The sequence below is a fragment of the Aedes albopictus genome, chromosome 1, assembly GCF_035046485.1.
Source record: "Aedes albopictus strain Foshan chromosome 1, AalbF5, whole genome shotgun sequence".
NCBI classification, from domain to species: Eukaryota; Metazoa; Arthropoda; class Insecta; order Diptera; family Culicidae; genus Aedes; species Aedes albopictus.
The window spans coordinates 297,911,690-297,934,140 of NC_085136.1; the positions used below are offsets into that span (position 1 = coordinate 297,911,690).

General features: G+C 42.2%; 1 protein-coding gene and 1 long non-coding RNA gene across 2 annotated transcripts in view; both read left to right on the plus strand.

Moving 5' to 3' along the window:
* The window catches only part of LOC134285716 (uncharacterized), a 279,906-nt gene that overhangs the window by 35,505 nt on the left and 221,950 nt on the right, over positions 1–22,451 (plus strand). The gene's annotated exons all lie outside the window — the stretch shown is intronic.
* Positions 19,060–22,451, plus strand: part of LOC109411176 (uncharacterized) — a 29,354-nt gene continuing 25,962 nt past the window's right edge. Inside the window, exon 1 of the mRNA XM_019684651.3 lies at positions 19,060–20,637. Coding sequence (XP_019540196.2) covers positions 20,034–20,637 — 604 coding nt within the window. The 5' untranslated portion in view covers positions 19,060–20,033. The remainder of the gene's footprint in view (positions 20,638–22,451) is intronic.

Below are 22,451 nucleotides of genomic sequence, written 5' to 3' on the forward strand. Positions count from 1 at the left end.
CGAGATTGATCAAGGCGACGGTGGATCGAGTGATGTGCGTAGCTCGAGTATCAGGGACACTCTCGAGTCCCGCCGAATCTCGCAGAGGGTTACGGCAAGGTGATGGTCTTTCGTGCTTGCTGTTCAACATTGCGTTAGATGGTGTAATAAGAGCGGTGATTAACACGAGTGATACGATTTTCATGAGGTCCGTTCAGCTGCTTGTTTTCGCTGATGATATTGATATTACTGCTCGTAAATTTGAGACGATGGCGGAAACGTACATCCGGCATTACTGCCAACCTTCGGGGTTAGTATCCGCCTAGCTTTTCAGGCACCGCCAGACAGCTCCTCACTTGTCTCACTTGAGTCTCTCGTGATCTTGCTTGGCGTCGTCCATCGAAATCACAACAGGGCCGTTTTAAGATTCTTGCTTATATTGGATTTCGTGGCCACAAAGTCGATGATCTTGCCAAGCTGTTAGTCAGGCACCTCTACTGCAGATATCCCAACTTCGTTTTGGTTGATGGTCCTCGTCAACCACGCTCCGTCCACTATCTTTCCCGGCAGGCTAGCCGGAGAATGAATCGGAGCACCCACGCTGGAGCTGCCTGTGCAGCCTCCCGTTCCTGACTCCTCGTTTCTCCTTAACGGAGATCTCGCCATCTCACTTCTTGTGAAGGGGTTAGCCGCGCCACTACCACTTCCTCCTGGTTGATTTTGGTTTTTGTTTAAATTATCTAATGCCACGAGTTGCACGGGGAAGGGGCGGAATACTGTGGGGGGTGTCGTCCAGATATTCTGCAGACTCCGTTAACGATCGAGCATTTTTTCAGCACCCCGCCCCCACCCATCACTCATTCCTCGGCACGAATCGCATTACACCTTGAATTGGGGTTAGTAGTCTTATTCTTAGCCAGTGACTACGCGGCTGACTCGCAAGACCCTCTCCCCCCTTTCGTCAGGCCACGGGTTTACTAGGGTCTTAGGAGCTTCCTCACATTGACTCACCCTAAGCTGTGATGGCTTAGCACCCACACAAGGTCACAAGTTTTTGGATTCACCTTTCTAGGAGGCCAGTTGGGGCCCGACTCCTGGCGTTGCGAATGTCACACGCTTTTAAGGCTGTTTTGAGAAAACAGTCGTGCTATCTGCGAATAAGAAGGACTCAGTCCGGGTTGACTTTGGTACATTCAGCATCAAGAAAAGGGAGAGTGGGTAGGAGATTTGAAGGGAGGTCATTCGAGATTGCAAAGGAGTTTGAGAAGGGGACGGGAGATAAGTGGCGTTACAACCCACAGGGACGTTTTCGGAGGGTTTGGAGGGTCTTAGGTGCGTTACATGGGGTCCAAGGGTGTTTCGATGGGGTTTCAAAGGTATGTCAGTAAATTTCAAAGAATTTTCTGGGGGGTTCCGGAAGTACTACAGGTCGTTTATGGAGGGTTTTACTTGAGTGCGTTACGTAGGGTCTGAAAGGGTTTTAGTGAGTAGTTTTCGAGATATTTCAGTAAATTAGAGACGGTTTTCAGCTAGTCTCAGAGAAGTTACAGGGCATTTTTGGGGGTTTTAGGCGGTCGTTCATAAACCACGAAGACTTTTTAGGGGTGAGGATGTCTGGACAAATTCTACGCTCCATACAAGTTTTCAAACTTTTTTATGGACAAAAGTCTACGAGGGGGAGGGGGCTTAGATGGCGAAAATTTGGTCTACGTGGTTTATAGATTCGGATCACTACTTAGTCGCTGTATGCATGCGCTCAAAACTTTCGGCAGTTATCACCACGCGTCGAAGTCGAACGCCGCGGCTCAACATCGAGCAACTTCGTAACGTAGAAGTGGCTCAAGACTACGCGCAGCAGTTAGCTGTGACCCTACCAACGGAGGAGCAGCTTGGCGCAGCTACACTTGAAGATGGCTGGAGGGACATCCGATCCGCCATAGGCAGTACCTCGGCTACAGCACTAGGCTTCGCGACTCCGAATCACAGAAACGACTGGTACGACGGCGAATGTGAACAGTTGAAAAACGAGAAGAATGCAGCATGGGCGAGAATACTGCAACACCGTACGAGAGCGAATGAGGCACGTTACAAACAGGCGCGGAACAGGCAGAACTCAGTCTTCCGGATGAAGAAGCGCCAGCAGGAAGAACGAGATCGCGAAGCGATGGAAGAGCTGCACCGCGCTAAGGGCACACGAAAGTTCTACGAGAAGCTGAACCGCTCGCGCAGAGGCTTTGTGCCACAAGCCGACATGTGCCGAGATAATCACGGGAATATTCTCACGAGCGAGCGTGAGGTAGTCGAGAGGTGGCGGCAGCATTACGATGAGCACCTCAATGGCGACGTTGCAAGTACCGAAGGTGGCGTGGTAACAGATCTAGGAGTATGTGCACAGGACGAAAGACTTCCGGCCCCTGACCTTCAAGAGATTGAAGAGGATGTTGGCCGGTTGAAAAACAACAAAGCCGCTGGAGCAGATCAACTACCAAGCGAGCTTCTAAAATACGGTGGAGAAGCACTGGTGAGAGCACTACACTGGGTCATTTCCAAGATTTGGGAGGAGGAAGTATTACCGGAGGAATGGATGGAAGGTATCGTGTGTCCCATCTACAGAAAGGGCGACAAGTTGGATTGCGGGAACTAGCGCGCGATCACACTACTGAGCGCCGTCTATCACCGATTGCAAGAGAGTTCGTGGGGCAATATCAGGCTGGATTTATGGGTGAACGCACTACAACGGACCAGATGTTTGCCATCCGCCAGGTGTTGCAGAAATGCAGCGAACACAACGTGCCCACACATCACTTGTTCATCGATTTCAAATCGGCGTATGATACAATAGATCGAGAACAGCTATGGCAGATTACGCACGAATACGGATTCCCGGATAAACTGATACGATTGATCAAGGCGACGATGGATCGAGTGATGTGCGTAGTTCGAGCATCAGGGACACTCTCGAGTCCCTTCGAATCTCGCAGACGGTTACGGCAAGGTGATGGTCTTTCGTGCTTGCTGTTCAACATTGCTTTGGAGGGTGTAATAAGAAGAGCGGGGATAAACACGAGTGGGACGATTTTCACGAAGTCCGTTCAGCTGCTTGGTTTCGCCGATGATATTGATATTATTGCTCGTAAATTTGAGACGATGGCGGAAACGTACATCCGACTAAAGAGTGAAGCCAGGCGAATCGGATTAGTCATTAATGTGTCGAAGACAAAGTACATGATGGTAAAGGGCTCCAGGGAGGAATCACCGCGCCCGCCACCTCGAATTCATATCGACGGTGATGAAATCGAGGCGGTTGAAGAATTCGTGTGCTTGGGCTCACTGGTGACCGACGACAACGACACCAGCAGAGAAATTCAGAGGCGCATTGTGGCAGGAAATCGTGCCTACTTTGGACTCCGCAGAACTCTACGATCGAATAAAGTTCGCCGTAACACGAAGTTAACCATCTACAAACGTCGTCCTCTATGGGCACGAAACGTGGACCCTACGTGCAGAGGACCAACGCGCCCTTGGAGTTTTCGAACGGAAGGTGTTGCGTACCATCTACGGCGGAGTGCAGATGGAAGACGGGACTTGGAGAAGGCGAATGAACCACGAGCTACATCAGCTGCTGAGAGAACCAACCATCGTCCATACCGCGAAAATCGGGAGGCTACGGTGGGCGGGTCACGTCATCAGGATGTCGGATAGCAACCCGACTAAAATGGTTCTCGAGAGTCATCCGACCGGTTCAAGAAGACGTAGAGCGCAGCGAGCTAGGTGAGTCGACCAAGTGGAGGACGATCTGCGGACCCTACGCAGAGTGTGGAACTGGAGACAAATAGCCATGGACCGAGTTGAATGGAGGCGGCTACTATGTACAGCAGAGGCCACCCCGGCCTTAGCCTGACCGGTAAGTAAGTAAGGTTTATAAACTACTCCTGATGGGTCTCAGGTACGTTATATTGGGTCAGAGGGGGTTTCAGGGGATTTCCTATGGTATTTCAGGAACATTCAGAGTATTTTCAGCGATTTTCAAAGGCGTTGCATGGACGTTTTCTGGGGTTTCGAAGGGTATTTGTTGCGTTACATGGGGTCCAAGGGAGTTTTAGGGGGGTTTCGTAGGCATTTCAGGAAATTTCAGAAGATTTTTAGCGGATGTTCCGGAGGCGTTACAGGAGCGGTTTCGGAAGTTTCGGAGAGTCTCAGGGGGTTTAATACGGGTTACAGGGGATCCATGGGGGTTTCTGACGTTTTGGGAACAATTTCAGCGGGTTTCAGAGGTGTATTGAGAGAATTTGATAGGGCTTAGGGGTGATACACAAATTATGTCACTCAAAAACCGACCTTTTTCAACCCCCCTCTCCCCTATGTCACACTTTTTGTATAGGACTTCAATATTTTTTGTATGGGTCGTCACGTTTTGCAAAACCCCCCCTCCCCCTAAAAGCGTGATGTAATTTGTGCATGACCCCTTAGGGGTGTTACAGGAGGTTCAAGTGGGCCTATAGTTTTTGACAATACATCTTGGATCACTGCTCTAAGGCGAGCTTCAGGTGGATTTCCGAAGCGTTTGAAAGCGTTTCATGACTCTACGGTCGATGACCTATACTTGGAGATTCTTAAAACTACCAACCCGAGAGAAGCGAGTACGCTTTTGCTTGTGTGTTGCTCAATTATTTTGCCATGCGCTCTACCGACCACGTATGCACTCTCTCTGTGCTTAGCTTTGTGATTGTCTCTGTGCTTGAGTCTACGGAAGATTGTTACTGAGTATATTCAGGGAGGGTTAAAGAAGGATTTCCGATGAATTTTCGTAATGTTTCCGATGGGGTTCAGGAACGTTTCAAGGTATTTCAGCGGTGTTTCGGAAGTGTTTCTGGAGAGCAATCCGACCGACACAACAAGATGTGGTGCGCAACGAGCTCTCTAGGCCAGCGGTTTTCAAACTTTTTCAGCTTGCGACCCACTTTTGATTTTCAAAGAATTTGGCGACTCACCAGCACGAAAATTTATGAAATAAGTTTGTGTGAAATAGGTTGTGATAAACTTACGTTACGTAGTCCTTAAACATTGATTTTTTAGTTTATTTATAGTGCACCTTTATTTTTTTGGAAAAGTCTAAGAAAGGTAAAGGTGCCCAAGTTTGCAGCATTATTTAACTCTTAAAAGTCTTAAAAATTTGAGAGAAGATTCCAAGTTTCTAATATATTTAAATAGTCGGGCTCCAGATGTAGTGGTAATTTTATGCTTCTGCAAAACTTATTCACAGCGAGTGGGTGAACATCAAGTGGTTTTTAGAATTATAGCACTACTGGATGGTCAGATGAGTCCTCTTGAAATTTTTAATGATATCCTTCATACACACTTATTTTATTACCATTTTTATTGAAATCACTTTTCAGTTGTTTCGCTAAAGTTCAAATTATCGACATTTATCGGAATTTCACAGAAGCTTGGCTGAAGGTAAGGTTTCTTGTCGAAGTTTGGTAATTTTCTGCTGAGTTTTGGCATTTCTTTTTTTATATTTTAACTTTCAAAATTGGCGTATAGGTCTAACAGAAATACTAACTGCAAGCAACAACTTCAACTCATTTTTTTTTTCAGAACACATGTAAAATCTAAAATTGTACCCTTATCCTAAAACTTCCGATTGAAAACTCATAGTTTTAGAATTCGATTTCAGAACGCAGACAGTAGTTTCAATATTCAATATACTCAAGACAAGACTTATAATACTAAATTTTGAACAGAAAGGAAAAACCGAAATACTGGAAATAATTCTTCCAGAAAGGGATGGCTAGCAATAACATTCGACATAAATTAATAAAGACTTCGCGACCCACCAAAAATCAGCCCGCGACCCACCAGTGGGTCGCGACCCATAGTTTGAGAAACACTAATCTAGGTGGATCGATCAAGTGGAATACGATTTGAGCAACCTTCGCAGAGTGCGGGATAAGAGACGCACAGCCATGGACCGACTCGAATGGAGACTACTCCTACGTACAGCAGAGGACACTCAGGCCTCAGTCTGATCGGTATGGTAAGTTCAGAAGCATTTCAGGGGGCGTTTAAAGGCCCTTTTTAGACCATTCAAGGAACTTCAGGAAAGTTTTGGGGTGCTTCAGGGCGCTTAAAAGGGTGAGGCGTATTTCAGCAGTGATGCGGAGGTTACAAGGGACGTTCGGCGAGTTTAAAGGCCATTTCTGGGTTTTCTAGTGAGGTTTTAAAGTTTTTAAGATGTTTCAGGGGGTTTTCTGTAGCATTTTTGGGGATTTCAGGTACGTTTCAGAGAGTTTTAGGACATTTAAAGAGGTTTTGGTAACGTTTCAGGGGGTTTTGAAAGGTTTCTGGTGCCAGTGATATTTTATAGGGTAAGGACGAGTCAAGTAGTTTTGGTGAAAATTACGGGTAGTTTAGGCGGTTTCGGAAGCATTTTAGGAGTTTAAAAACGAATTTCAGAGGAATCTTATGAGTGTTTAAGGAGATTTTGGGTGGTTCCAGAAGCACTTGGCCAAATCCAAGCTAAGCCAATAACTAAGATAAATCTAAATTTCAGGAGACAGGATGGTTTTTCGGAGGCTTCAGGGGTGTTTTGGGGTTTAGTAGGGTCACAAGTGCGATACGAGGGGTTCGTGCATTTCAGGAAGTTTTAGAGGCAATACTGGGGCATTCTCGGGGATTAGGGTCTCGGGTTTATTACATGGGGTCGGAAGGGGCTTCAGAAGAATTTCAGTATATTTCAGGGGATTCAAGGGTCTCATGTGCGCTACAGGTGGTCCGGAATTGTTTCAAGGGATTTTCGGAGGCATTTAATGAAGTTTCAGAGGATTTCCAAAGGATCGAGAGGCGTTACAGCACCGTTTAGGAGATTCTTAGGTGCGTAAAGTTTCTAAGGTTTTCCAGCGAGTTTCAGAGGCGTTACAGAGGCGTTTTCGTGGGATTTATGATGGTCTCAGATGCGTAAGAGGGTATCCAAGGCGATTTTAGAGGTTTCCGCAACCATTTCAGGAAGATTCAGATGGTTTTCAACAGGTTTTAGTGGCGTATTGGGGGATTCCGGAGGGTCTTAAGAGCGTTACATCCAGATTTGAAGGGGTTTAAGGGGGCAACAGTTTCCGAAATTATATGTTGCATCTCGGCTCTCAAGTAAGCTTCAGGAAAATTCCAGAGGCTTTTCAACCGTTGATGACACGCACCTGTTTGAGCCTGAAACGGCACCGCACCTCCTGAATCGCAGTCAGGCTCACTCCAACAGTTTGATGTTCGGGATCCAAAAGACCAACCGGTGCGGGTTCATTTAAAATTCTGACATTCCATGAACCCAGCATCAAATAAAAGTCCTTAATTCGTCGACGTGTTGCCGGAAAAATTGCTGTTTTTGCCTTTCTCGTACACTAAGTGTACTGGAAAGGCTATATGTTCACTCCAAAAATGACTTTTTGATAGAAGCCCCGGAGGGTCAAGTCATATATACCAATCAACTCAGCTCGACGAATTGAGGTGATGTCTGTGTGTGTGTATGTGTGTGTGTGTGTGTGTGTGTGTGTGTGTATGTGTGTGCGTGTGTGTGTGTATGTGTGAGTGTGTACAAAAAAACTCACATCACTTTTTGGAAGTAAACCTGAACCGATTTCAATGACCGACGGTTCATTCGACGCGGAATCTGGTCCCATTGTTTCCTATTGAAAATGGTTCAGATCGGTCCAGCCATTCCGGAGATATGGCCATTTACGTGTTCCGGAACGGTACCCTAAGAAGGGACCAGATATGGCAATGCACCAAACCTATGCATGCGACACATAAAACTGCGGCATTTTCGATAACCTGATGGGCGGTAAGCAGAAAAATAGTCTAAGACCATATCTGAACCGGTAGTGTTCCCGAACCGGTTGTGGGTGTCCCGCTGGAAGTGGCCAAATAAACAATGAACCAAACCCATGCATGCGACACATCAAACCACGGCATTTTCGATGACCTGATGAACAATGAGCAGGAAAATCATCTCAGACCATATCTGAACCGGTAGTGTTCCGTAACCAGTTCTAAGCGTTCTACTGGAAGTGGCCAAAAATTCAATTGAACCAAACCCTAGCATGCGACACATCAAACCACGACGTTTTCGATGACCTGATGGACAATGAGCAGGAAAACCATCTCAGAGCATATCTTATCCGGTAGTGTTCCGGAACCGGTTCTAGGCGTCCCGCTGGAAGTGGCAAAACATACAATTGAACCAAACCCATGCATGCGACACATCAAACCACGGCATTTTCGATTACCTGATGGACAATGAGCAGGAAAATCATCTCAGACAATAGTGTCAGACCATATTTGGTTCAGCCGGTAGTTACCCGGAATCAGATCCGGGTAGTAAAATGTAAAATTTAACCAAACCCATGGATGCGGTACATCAAATCACGAGTTCACGACTTATCGACAATCTGATGGAAAAATAGGGTCAGACCACATTAGATTCCCGGTAGTGTTGCGGGTTCAGCTGTGGCTTCGAAAGTAGTTAAAAGTAAAAGTGAATCAAACCCATTAATACGATAAATCAAATCGCGGTGATTAGGTAAAGGTGAAGAATTAGCAATAAAATAATCTCAGACCATAATTGGGACAAACGGTAATGTCATGAAATCAGATCCGGGTATCCCACCGGAAATTACCAAATATAAAAATGAACCAAACCCATACATACGACACATCAGATCGCAGATTCTTTGATAATCTAATGAACGGTTAGCAAGAAAATAGCCTTAGATCACATTAGAGACTAGCTGTTGTGTAGCAGAACCAACGTTCATGTGAATAATTAAATCGTGGCTTTGTTTAATGGCCTGATAAACGTTAGGTATTAACAACAGTGACGAATATGTCTATGTTCTCATATATGAAAGAGAACAAAATATAGACAAAATTAAAGAGATCTCATCAAATCGTACCATTCCCGATTCCTAAGATGTAAATTTATAGCAAGATGGGTCAACGTTGAATGGAAAAATAAGAATTTGATCGCGTCAATAGAAGATGGCGACTGTTTTAAGGAATTTTGAGCTCTAAAACTATGTAAAATAAGTGTATTTGGTATGGGAAATATGTTCGGAGTCCACCAGAGTATCCAAGATAGCGATCCAAAATCCAAGAGAATGGCCCAGTATTCAAATTAGCGCCTATTTCATAGGATTTTAAATTCTTGCATTCTGGGCACATTTTGTATGGAAATATGTCCAGAATTCAAAATTTGTAATCAGAAAACCCAAGCTGTGCGTTGTTTCACAAGGTCTGCAATATGACTATAGTTTGAATGGGGAAGAATGCCGGTCTTCGTCCAAAACAGGTAACCGGAAAATCATAAACGACATGCCTAAATTCAATACAGTGACTATTTTATGTAATTTTAAGTGCAGAGTCCAAAAATCAATACCAGAACATCCAAGATGGTGTCTCAATAATCAAGATGGCGCTTAGTTTAGTTGGGGTAGATATCCGGAGTCAAATTTTGCGGCTGCATAACACTTACATACATACATTTATTTGTTCAACATCATTAAGACAAGACATAATCAACAATAGTACGCCACAATACTCGGTTTGTGGCTGCCGCTCTCCATCCTCGGTCGCGCCCAATAATGCTCGCCAAGTCACGCTCCACCTGGTCCGCCCATCGTGCTCTCTGCGCTCCACGCCTTCTTGTGCCAACCGGATCCGTTGCAAACACCAGCTTTGCAGGGTTGTTGTCCGGCATTCTTGCAACATGCCCTGCCCAACGTATCCTTCCGGCTTTGGCCACCTTCTGGATGCTGGGTTCGCCGTAGAGTGCAGCGAGCTCGTGGTTCATTCTTCTTCGCCACACACCGTTCTCCTGCACACCGCCGAAGATCGTTCTTAGCACGCATAACACTTGTTTGGTTTAAATTTTGGATTGTTGGCTTATATTTTAATTTAAAATGTATCCATATTGAGTAGATTTAGCAAGCAGTTTTCATTTTGTATTTATGTCAATGTCATCAACACGTCGTTTGAGTTTTGTTGAAAGGATATTTTAAAGCACGAGAAAGGCACCATCACCGCTAGGTGGATTAATTAGGGTTTTTTTCATAAGCATGCTAATATGGGCGGTCGCACTCCCTACATCGCTCAGAAGAGGTATAACTGACGTGATACAGCATTTCATATTCAGCTGCTGGATAGCATAACAGAGGCTGTTTGAGTCGCACCTCCTTCGTGAACAGACGCTGGAGACTTATCTCGTCAATCTAACTGAAGTGAGAAGGACAATGATGCCCAGGTCGCCATTTACGGAGTAGCAAGATACGATACATGTATATTAATTTGTGATTATGCTTACAACCCACGCGTTTAAATGCTCGCCTTTCGTAACCCGGAAACGCGAGTTATCGTCGGTATACGCAGATTTCGAGTCTAAATATACACCTGATAACACTCGTTCGTAATCACCATCACATACCTCACCTCTGCCTGCTAGATTCTCTAATGGCAGCCACTAATGGAGGACGTGTGTATACGATGCTCTCGATTTTTCGACTTTTCCTTCCCCAATTCACCAACAATTAAAAACGCACAAATTCATCTGCCACCGCGCGACTAATCTGGCTCCTAAAGTTGCATAACGCCCACATCTCTGCTGCTCATCTCTCGGAGTAAAACATACACTTACATATGCGAGGATATGTTACGCGGTACCACCAAATAATAATTGATTCACCCTGCTCTGGTTCGAACGCGGGCGGCGGCAGGTCCATCATCGTCGCTGACGAGGCGCCGCCGCGCATATGCAGGCAGCAGAGAAATTGCTCGAAAATAACACCAACAATAACGAGCATCAAAACAAACCGACTCGTTGCCGCCGCCGACTACGCGGCTTACGTGCTTTGCGCCGGGCTACGAGGTAACGACCAAAGCCAAAGTGGACCTGCGTCCACCGTTCGTGCTTGGTCGCTGTTATGGGTCTTGACCGGTGAAAACGGAAGCTGTGTGGAGTGCACTGTTATAACTTATTACTACGAATGACGGTGTTGACTATCATTACTTAGCTGAAAAGTAGCGCGAGATGGCGATTGCGGAGTCGCCGAGTCGTAGACGGTCAGGAACCGACTTCAACCTGTGACCATGATGATAGAGAGAGTGCGGGTCACGTTTGCGGAAACCATGAGCGATGCAAAGTGAATATCAATTTAAGGAATCCATTTCTGCTGGAGTTTTCAAGAGAATATATCTTAAGAGCCATACTTAGGATAAGGGTCATCCACAAATCACGTTGCCACCAAGCCATTTTGGATTTCTTCAGCAATTTCTGTTGGAGATTCGTCCAAGAAGTTCTTTCTTGCAAATCCATCTTGAATGGCTTCTGAAGATTTCTAAAGATTTCGCCAGGAAACCCCTAAGAAGCTCCCTCAGATATTCCTAAACGAGTTTAGTCTGGGTTCTAGAAATTCTATCTAAGGATTTGTGCAGGAACCCCAGCAGGAACTTCTGGAGGATTTTCAGATAAAAAAAACTCGAGAAGTACTGATGGCAGATTTCTTGAATTTGTTTCCCAGCAAAACAATTTCTGCATAGGATTTTGAAGGCTTTGAGAACAAACTTCTGGAATATGTCCAACAAGATTCCTGTAAATAACATGAATGTGCTGGAAAAACTTGTAATAAGAAACCACAAAATGTAACTAATTAACAAAATGAGAGATGAAATTTGTGAAAAAAAAATCGCGTTCTGGTTGGATTTGAACCCATGACTTCGTATTCGCTAGACCAGCTACATAAGCTAGATAAGCTACAGAACAGGTAATGATTCTGCGGAACAGGGGGCCAAACTGATTCCGATGCCACACCGTGAGCACTGTTCATAAACCCATATCTCTTTCGGCTTGGATACCAACCCACAACACACTCGCGTTTGTGCACACTAACTACAAGTGGAATGTTCCAAACAGGAACATCTGCAGGATTGTAAAAGGAAACTGCTGAGGGATTTGGAATTGTTTCATTCTCAAAAAGAAGTTTGGAAGAATTCTCGAAAGGAACTTCTGGAGACTTCCAGAAGGAGTTACCGGAAGATTCGGAGAATAAACTCGAGGTTGATTCATTGAATGTACTACTACAGGATTCTCGGAATAAACTCATGAAGGATTTAAGAAGGAAATTCTGTAAAAAAATCAAAGAGCTCCTACAGCAATCCCAGAAGAAACTCCTGGAGACGAGTCCCAGAACGATTTCCTGGATGAATGTCTTTAGGCGCTTTTTGAAGAAATCCTTCATGATGAAATTCTAAAAAAAAATGAAGGTATCGTAGGAAAAATTTCTTGGAGAACCCCTGGAGACACCGCCAGATCGACATCAGAAGATATTTTTGGACGAATTCCTCCAAAACTAAAAAGATAAACATCTAGAAAATTTTGAAGAAAGTCTTGGAGGAACTCCTAGAGAAATTTCAAGTGAAACATCTTGGTGAATCACACAAGCAAATCTTGGGGGAATTCAATAGATATCTTGGTTAATACCCAGAATTATTTCCTTCATGAACTCCAATTCCTGATGAAACTCCTGTATCAATCTCCGTTGATATTCCAGAAGCAATTTGCAAGGGGACTTCAGGGTTAACCTGAGGAGAAACTTCTGCATAAAATTAAAAGAAACTGCTGAAGTTATCAAAGAAGGAACTCCTGGAGAAATCCCAGTAGGTCAGAAACACTTTTTTCGAAATATTCTCAGCGATTTTCAAACCAAAACTAAGCGGAACGTTGTAAGTTAACTCAAAGAAAACTTAGAATCATTCGTGGAAGAATCCCAAAAGAAACCCCTCAGGGAAATTCCTCTAGAAAATACTCAAGATATTCTTCTGCAAACCAGAGGAACCTGGTGTTTTTTTGTTTTGGTAGTTCCTCCAAGAATTGCTTGGGATTTGCTCATAACATTTTCAGACTTGTCTTCGAGGATTTTTTTTTCAGAAATGTTTCCGGTTATGCTTCAGAAATTTCTCATCAAAGATTCTCTAGTTCTTCCAGGTACGTCTTTCAAAGTTTCAATAAAAAATATTTAGCTTTTTTTGTTTCTGTGGAATTAGGCCGTTGCAAATATTATTTTTCTTTTATGTCCGAGACCTCAAATCGGGTACGAGGGGGGGACAAAAATAACAAAAATAAATAAGGAACAAACAAACAAAAAACTATTGAAAAATTAAAAATTCAACCAACTATTGAAAAAAATATTTTTGGACTATTGAAAAATAGTTGGTTGTAAACATTTTTTCTATTGAAAATTGAGTCATGGGACGCCATGTTTTTTTTTTCGCCCCTTCAATATTTTGTGATTTTTGAAGGGGGGGGGGGGTGACATAAAACAAATTAAATATTTGCATCGGCCTTACTTCAAAATTTACTCCAGACTCCATCGGGTTTTTTGTGTTCTCATCTCTTCAGAACTTGTTCAAGAAATTCTTCTTAGCATTCCTCCACAGGTACCCAGAATACCCAGAAATGTATTGGGGGGATTTTTTTCAAGAATTCCATCACTACTTTTATCTACATTTTTGCAGGTATTTATGCAGACATAAGAGATTTATCGAGCAATTTTTCCTTGACTTCTTAAGCGATGTTGAGATAATTTCATATTCTGAATCTGCATGCAAAACTGAGCTGAAATCCTAATTTTCATGAATTTAGGAGCCCGGGAACCTATTTAAAAAACAATTTTAAGTTTGTATGGGAGCGATTTGTTGAATCACCCCTCGTCGGATTTTGTACTGGGTGGAGCTGTCAAACAGTTGCCCAGCTGTCAAAAAGTGATATTGAAAAATATCTTCGAAATTGGTTTAAGATACCAAAACAAAGTTCTTAAAATCTTAAAAAAATCTTAGTGGCTCAGAAAAAGGGTGCTCTATTGTATAAAACTAAAATATCAATAATATTTTCCAAATTTAAGAACCCAATTAATTTCGGAGTGCATACGAAAGTGTATCATGATTATGATCTTCTTCTTTATGGCTCGACGTTCGCATTGGAACTTGGCCTGCCTCTCTTCAACTTATTGTTCTTAGAGCACTTCCACAGTTATTAATTGAAGGGCTTTCTTTGCCTACCATTGCATGATTCGCTCTCTTTATTGTTGTCAAAAAAAGAAAAACAAAACTACTCAATTTTGGAAATTCAATGCGGGAAGCCAAAAATGAGTAAGTGACATAGTATTGATAGTTGAGTAATTTGAACTGGTGGTTGGGTAAAAAGAACTTTTACTCTAAGTACTCTGTCTGTATGCGAGTTAATGGAAATTAACCACCTCAAGGTTGGGTGGATTGAACTCTTTTTTCTTTCCCCGTACAAGTTCAAAACAATGGATTAACAGGAAAAACATGGAATGGCAACTTGTACGCTAAGGCATAACATGTCATCCAGAATGTTTTTTTTTTTTTTGTAATTCTGAACTTATTTTTAGGATTTTTTGGCTTTTCAGTCTGATTGTTAGATCAAAAACAACCTTATGTTCTCTTACTCCGACGTTTCGATCCGAATCGGATATTTCTCAAGATCCGATACGAAGCGTCGTAGTATGAGAATATAAGGTTGTTTTTGATCTCACAATCGGACTGAAAAGCTAAAAAATCTTAAAAATACACCAAAAAGAGTCAGAATAAATTAGCGTAATTCTGAACCATGAATAAATTTCAGTGAACATTTGAATTTACCACTGCCCTTATTAAAAGTTTGGTCGAGAAATAAAAAAGTTGCACACCAAACGAAAACTATGAAGGTTCAGTGTTGCCAATAGTAATAAAATTGTAAAAGAGGAATTTATTGATCATCTGATTTGATACAAAAGTTCTCATGTAGATTTTTAAAATAAAATTAAAATGTCTGGCAACACTTTTGTCAACCTTAATGTTTACATAGGTAGAACTTCAATTAAAATAAGGATTATAATACATTTATTATGAACTTTAGCAATTTATTGTTATCCATTCTAATAAATCCATCATTGATAAACTGTCATATTATTATTTTTACATAGTTTTCTATTCTCCTTGGTCTAAGTCAGCCCAAATCACCTTCAAATTGCATCGAATAATGTTTTCTTAGCGAAACTTGTAAATTGGATTTATTTTATATATTAGAGAAAAACGGTTTTCAAGCTTAAAAACGCTGTATCTCTGGAACGGTCAAAAAGACCTCGGGGAGCTTTTTCGATTGGAAAATGTATGATAAACACGATGGAATAAAAATTTTTGAAATCAAAATACAATCATTCGACGATTTTAAATTTTAAACTTGAAAAATAACATGTTGCCGGGGCCCGTGGCGTAGTTGGTCACTCGTTCGCTTCATATGCGGATGGTTATGGGTTTGATTCCCAGCCCCGGCAGTTGCAATTTTTCGTCAGTTGCTCTTCCCCCGAGAGCGGCTGGCACTGACCCTCTTCTGAGCCCCGTGGCTCAAACGGACCCGGATACCTGTACATCGGCGAACTGCTACTCATAATGGACCCTCAATCGGATTGGAAAGGAACAACGGCCATCCATCATCTTTGTGCTCATCATTCTACCATGTATTAAGTAGAAAAGTGAAAGCAGCGATAAAGAAGAATAGAATATACATCTACTAGACGCTGTACACAATGTAAGTGCAGTCGTCAATTGAAATCGCTCATGTAGCGCCCTAGTGGACAATAGAGCTGTAAATTAGGTTAAGTGATTAAGAATAAAAAAAATAAAAATAACATGTTTGGCAACACTGTATCAAAAAAATAATATTTTTCCTGGATTCCTCCAACAATTTTCTTCAAAAAAGCCGAAGCTGTGGATTTTTCCCAATTTAATCAATAATTTACCCATCTGTACATATGTATGTTGAGTTATTTGAAAATCATAATTGACCACACGGATTGGTTTTACCGAAAATTTGCACTTTGAGTGAGTCGAACAAATCTTTGTTGGATTTCCTGCAATACCACTGAACAAATTAATGATCGAGTCTGATTAAATTTCTCAAGGAAAATTATAAACGATCCTTGTGAAATTTTAAGATGGAAACAATAGAAATCTACCTCAAGTTTTTTTGGAGAAATTTCTGAGGAAATTCTTGAGGGCTATCTGAAGAAAGTCCTGGGGAAGTTTTATATGGAATCAATGTGAAAAATTCTGAAAGAGTCTGTGAAAGATTTTCAGATTTATGCCAGGAGACATTTCTGGTGTAATTCTGAACTTTTTGATTCTCTGATGTGTGATCCAAACGGATTTCTGAAAGAATCTAGCAATTTCTGAGGGAACCCATGGAAGTTTTTCTAGAAAAAAAATAAAAGACATTTCTGGAAGATCCCCTGAAGCAATCCACGATAGGTGTTCTAAACGCGCTTTCAATAGCAATACATGAAAGACCTCCTGAGAGGCGAATGTTCTGAAGGAATTCATCGAGCAATTTCAAAAGGATTCTAAAGACTGTTTTATGAAGAAGTTTTTTAAATAATTTCTGGGGTAATCTATAAAAGAAAATAGGAAACTATGAAATTTACAATCCCTGGTAGAGTTCCTGAAGAAATTATCATATAATCATCCAAAGACATTCCTGACATTTGGCTTTCTAAATTCCCTGAAAGTTTTTCTGAAGAAAACGCTTTAGGAATTTCTGAAACAATACCTGGCGGAATTATTTGGATGAGTTTCTAAATTAATCCTTCGATAAATTTCTAAATGAATTCTCTATTTAAAAAACCTGATAGAATTAGAGATTTTTGAATAAATCCATGGGGTAATCTGGCATGTATTACTCCAGAACATGGCAGATTTTCTGAATAAATCTTTGAAGAAATATTTGGATAAAACACTGTAGGAAACTAACGAAACCTCTTCAGAAAATTTCTGAATGAATATTTGATATTTTTTTTTTTTTGAGCCCGTAGAGGAATTGAAGGGGGAGTTTGTGGGGTGGTCATTGAATAAATTTTGAAAAATTCACGGTATGAGTTTCTGAAAGAATTTCCGAAACATTGTTTTTGTTTGGTGGGGTTTTTCGGGGGAAAACTTATCATTACAGTGTTAATGGCGCATAAGGTTGGAATAAAAATTTTGCATTATGATTTTTTTTTCAATTGTGGAAAGCAAAACATTTCAAAATGTACCAAAGATATCTTTTCTTATATTTATGGAAGTGTAAATAATTTCGTAAAATAGCTGTCACAATATCACATGAAAAGCTTTTTTCGTACATTCGTTACTGTTCCCATTTTCCCATCCCATTTTCTCATACTTAGGAGAGCGGTAGAAAAATATCCAATATAGGTATGTGCTGTTGTTGTCACAATCCGTTTGTATCACGGTCTAGAGAGTATGGCGTCGCGGGTTCGAATCTCACCAGAAAGCGATTTTTTTCACAATTTCATATCTCAATTTGACAATTAATCAAAATTCTTTGTCTTCTAATCGTGCCAACAAATTGGTACAAGCCTGTATAAAAATAATGAAATTAAACCGCGTCAAAAAACTGAGTTAGGTATTAGATTGTTAATTGGTATCCTAGGTATTTCTCCATGAACTGGAGCTTGGCCTATCTATCCTTAACTAAGCGATCTATGATCACTTACACAGTTATTAATTGAAGAGTTTTCTTGGCCTACAATTGCATGAAATTGTATATTATGTGGTACATACAATACAAATTTTCTCGCCAGGAACGAACCCACCGTCTCCAGAATGGCGATCCAATGCCTTATCCACTATGCTAACCTGAGATTTTTATTCTAACAGAATTTTTATCCGAAATTTCTTCTTCGAATTACGCCAAAAATACAATCTTCGATTTGTTCAGTTACTTCTGCTAGGGATTCCACCTTGTATGCCTTCTGTGAATTCCTTCAGTTTTATTAATAGATTTCTTCTGAGGATTTCTCCAAAAGCCAATTCAGAAATTGCTTCAGAGGATTTTGCAGGTTATTTTGTTAGGAAGCTTCTTTAGGGAGTAGGTGTTTAGTCTAGGGTTCAGGAATTCGATTCAGGAATTTCTCCACGAATTCCTGAAGGATTTTCTGAAGAAACTAAGGACTTTCAGAAGAATCCCATCAATTCTGAAGGTTTCCCACGAAAACCTCTTGAAAGATTTCTTCAAAGAACTTCTGCATGATTGCTTGTAGGAACTTTTGAAGGATTCTCACAAGAATGGAATGTTGGAAAGAAAAACTTATTCAACGTCAAATGCAACTCTTGGGTAAATTTCAAGAGGTTGGCTTGATTTTTTAAGGAATTCCGAATTCTAGTTCAACTCCTGCAAGAAACCAGAAGAAATATTAACAGGGTCTAGACTAGATGCCCAAGAACGAACTTCTGGAAGAAAATCACTGGAGCGAGAAACTCATAAAAAATCATCATCGAATTTCAAGGAAAACGGAATGGTGAAAGATAACCTGGAGTAATCAACGAAGGAACTTTTTGGGGAATCTTAAGTTCTGGAGAAGAACCAAGTGATTTTGCAAAAAAAATCCCAAGGATTTCCTGAAAGTATTTTAGAAGAACTTCTGTAGGAATCTATATGCAGAAATATCTGGAAGAAGTCTTAGAAGGGTTTTAGGTCATTATTTTCAAAATGATTTATTTTCAAAATGAGTATTTTCAAAAACGGGACAAACCACAATAATGTTTTTTTTTTGTCTCAAGAGATGATTACTCATTGAGTAACATGGAGCAACCTCGACACCCTATGTTTTGTCGAATTAGTCACCAAGTCCGCTAATAAAGTAAAGCTAATAAAACATGAAATGTGAATTGATTACTTAAGAATCAAAAGTATTTCATTTTTTTTTTTGAATATTAAACTTCAATGTGTTAAATTTGAGATATGTTGAAAGTACTAAGTTTTGAAGTATGTAGTTTGTTTGGGAATTGGTATTGTTTCACGGTTGCCTAACTGATGAAACATATTGAATAACTGACCCTTAGAGCTACCCGTTGCCCTATATTTCTTCTGCGATATATTGAAAACGTTATTCAGGTTATTTCCCACCAAATCACATTTGCTGTCAAACAAAAAAAAATCCATCATATGGCATTCTATTCAATCCCACCACACTGGCCTCCCTGCCCCAAACAAAAAAAAAATCGGCGTTCAAGCATCAAAACATGAAAAACGATCACGCGGGCCGGAAAAACAACCACCAAAAACTACGATCAGCGTCGTCGCCTCACCACCACAAGCAACCGATTCTCCATCATCAATCATCAGACCATCATCATCACCGTCATCATCGGGGCGTTATGCTTCATGCGCGCATTACCTATGCCTTGGCGCGCCTCTCCCGGCTAGGCTTGGATGCTCTTGATTCGTCGTCATTTTTTTATATTTTTCATTTTCATTTGGGAAGCTGCCAGCCACTTCCACCGCTGCAGGCTGAGGCTGGTGGTAGCTGAACCCGGTCGGCCGCGGGCTCATGGCATGGCGTATGGCAGCCGCCGCAGCCCCGATTAGAGCAGCCAGCTAGCGTCTAGTATTAGTGTGCGGGAAGGAGGAGGAGGTTTGGGAATCATTAAATGCCGCGAAAAAAAAACCGCGCAGCAGCCACATTTGAATATACACAAGAGGCCGAGGCAGCGAAGCGCACAGATCACTTGTTTGACTTGGTGGCGGCTGTTGGTCCCATTCACATTCCGACATCCGCGCGGTTCACCAACTCGAGAGTCGAGAACCCCGAACGCCCCGTGAGAGGACCTGAGGCTGTGTGTGGACAGTGGCGGTCGGTCATCTGTGTGATCGGTTGTTGTGACTTTGGGTTATCGCAAGTTGTCGAGACGCTGTCGGAATGGCACTCCGGTAGTCGAGTGGTATTCAAATCTGCGGGAGCATTCGGACATTGAGGCCATAGCGAAAGGTGAAGAGGTTGCTAATTTTACGAGTGTTGGGAGAAATTGGAGAGAGGGAGAGAGACACACTATCGGAACAATTACTGGACAGTGGGGTCAGAGATTTGTGCAGTTTTTGGGACAGTGGCAACATAGCTTGAAGAACCCGCTGTGAACTGAAGTCAGTGCTCAAAGTGCTCTAGTGCCAAACAGATGCAAAAATGAGTCTATCCGGGCGAAGTTCAACATCCGTGCTAGTGTCGTTCGGTTGTTGTTTATTGCTGTTAACGCAAGCCATCGTGACAGTGCAGGGTCATACCCTTCCGGAGCCACCCACCGAGCAAAGACTAGAGACTGATGGTGGTGCTTTGAATCTGGTGGAAGCCCCTGTCTTGGACCAGCAGCTGCCAAGTGACAGTGAATCCGCGGTTGAACCGCAACCTAGTGCCAGGTCTCAGCATGCTCAGACCCGACAGTTGGATCTGGATCGAATGGATTCGATGTCGCAGTCGAGTGCCAGTGAAATCATCAGGAGTAAGCGGTGGAAGCTGCAGAAAATCACACCACCGGGACGGAGTCGCATCAATAATCGGTCAATGACTCCCTTCAACGAGTTGGGCAGCGCGGAATACAGCGAGGATCAGCAAATGGAATACCATCATCATCAGCCTGTGTCCCGACATTGGAATACGGCCTTGCAGCTGCACAGGAGATCCGACACCGGTGACTATTCGGACGAGTCAAGGATGCTGGAGGAGGCGCGATTCAAGAAACATAAGAAGAAGAAGCACGAAGAAGATGTGCTGGAAGAATTGCTGCAAGACGGTAAGTTTGATTGGAAATATGTTCTAACTAGAATTGATGCTATTGCAATTTGCAAAGTGGCATTCCTAGTATTGTTTTGAATGGATATGGGAAATGTAAGGGCAATGAGACACTTTTACTGAATTAGGGGTTTCAGGACATACGCATAAGGTTATTCCATTAGAAATCCCGCGCTATTAGATGTTGTGATTGAATGTTTTGTCACGTCGTTCGTAATAAATATTGTCGACGTGCGTGCACGATTGTTTGCTTTCCGCGTTAAGCGAACAATAGGGTAGTGGACGTATTTTGGCCCAGGGCATGTATTTTGGCCCAACTTAGGAATTTCATCACATTTATCATATAATTACATAATCTTGGCAAAGGATTATTGGAGGTTCTAATATTAATTTGCCAAAATTTTGTAGAGATTACATCTATATCTATATATCTATATCTATATATCTATATATCTATATCTATATATGAATATAAATGAATTTCCGTCTGTCTGTCTGTCTGCCTGTCTGTCTGTCTGTCTGTCTGTCTGTCTGTCTGTCTGTCTGTCTGTCTGACCGCTATGCATTCGGAAACTACTGAACTGATCGGTGTGAAATTTTGTATGTGGGTATGTTTGAGGCCGGGGAAGGTTCTTAGCTTGGTGTGAGACATCTCCGGTCTCTGGAACGGGAGGTTCCCATGAAGATGAGTCTTCGGGGCACTACTCTAAGGAGCTGTGTGTCAAAAAACACAGTAGGCAGACAGTACGACGGACGATTGCCGGGACAGATATGTGCAATAAACATATCAAAAGTGGTTCATTTTTTAAAACTATAGGCACACGAAATGGAACGTGAAACCCGCTTTTGACCCCGGGAGAATCTTGACGCTCCGGAAGGTAACTTCACTAGGCCCCAAGCAGCTGGTCTGAGCCACGGCCACTTTCGGGGTGGGCACAGAAGGCTTCTTATGCTCCCGGGTCCCAGGGCGTTGTGAGTGTGGGGAAGTTTTCGGATGTGGGTGGTCCTGAAAAGTGGTTAAATTCGCTTAGTACGTACCTATTTTATTTCTATCTATTCTACAACAGGGGGTAATGCAACGTGAGTGGTGTCCAGTAACTGGCACCACGTAGAACTTGACGGTCAGGCAAAGACGACGCTGGACTCCTCTGGACTCGAGGCAGAATACATGGTCTGGTGCTGTAGGTCAGACATCTGGACAACACGAGGAATGGATTCTTCCAGACAAACTATTTGCTAAAAGCCCAGAATGCAACGGGACTCCAGACGAAGTTAAGGTGGCCAATTATTTCACGTAAGTGGTAAAGGCTTCTGGTACAAAACCTTTCGGGATCATTTTAAAAATGACTCCAAGCACTTTGCTTGGGATTCCTCCAGAAGTTTCTTCGGATTCCTCTGTGAATTCCTTCCGGGATTCGTCTAAAAATTCCTACAGGGATTCGTCCAGGAACTCCTCTATAAAGTCAGCTAGAGGTCCCGCTAAAAATTCCTCCTGGTATTCCTCTAGATATACCTTAAGCAATTCCTCTAGAGATTCCACCAAGAATTCATCCAGGAACTTCTCCAGGAAATCTTTCGGGAATTTGTCAAAGAATTCCTCCAGGGATTCTTCCTGAAAGTTCTCCAGTGAGTCTTCAAGAAAACCCTCCAGAAATTCCTCAAGTGATTTCTCTAAAGATTTCCACCAGGTTTTCCCAGTATTTAACCAGTAATTTCTCGATAAATTTACCAGGAATACCTTCAGGGATTCCACTAAAGATTCTTCCTCCAGTAATTCATCCAGATATTCATGCAAGAATTCTTCATGGAATTACT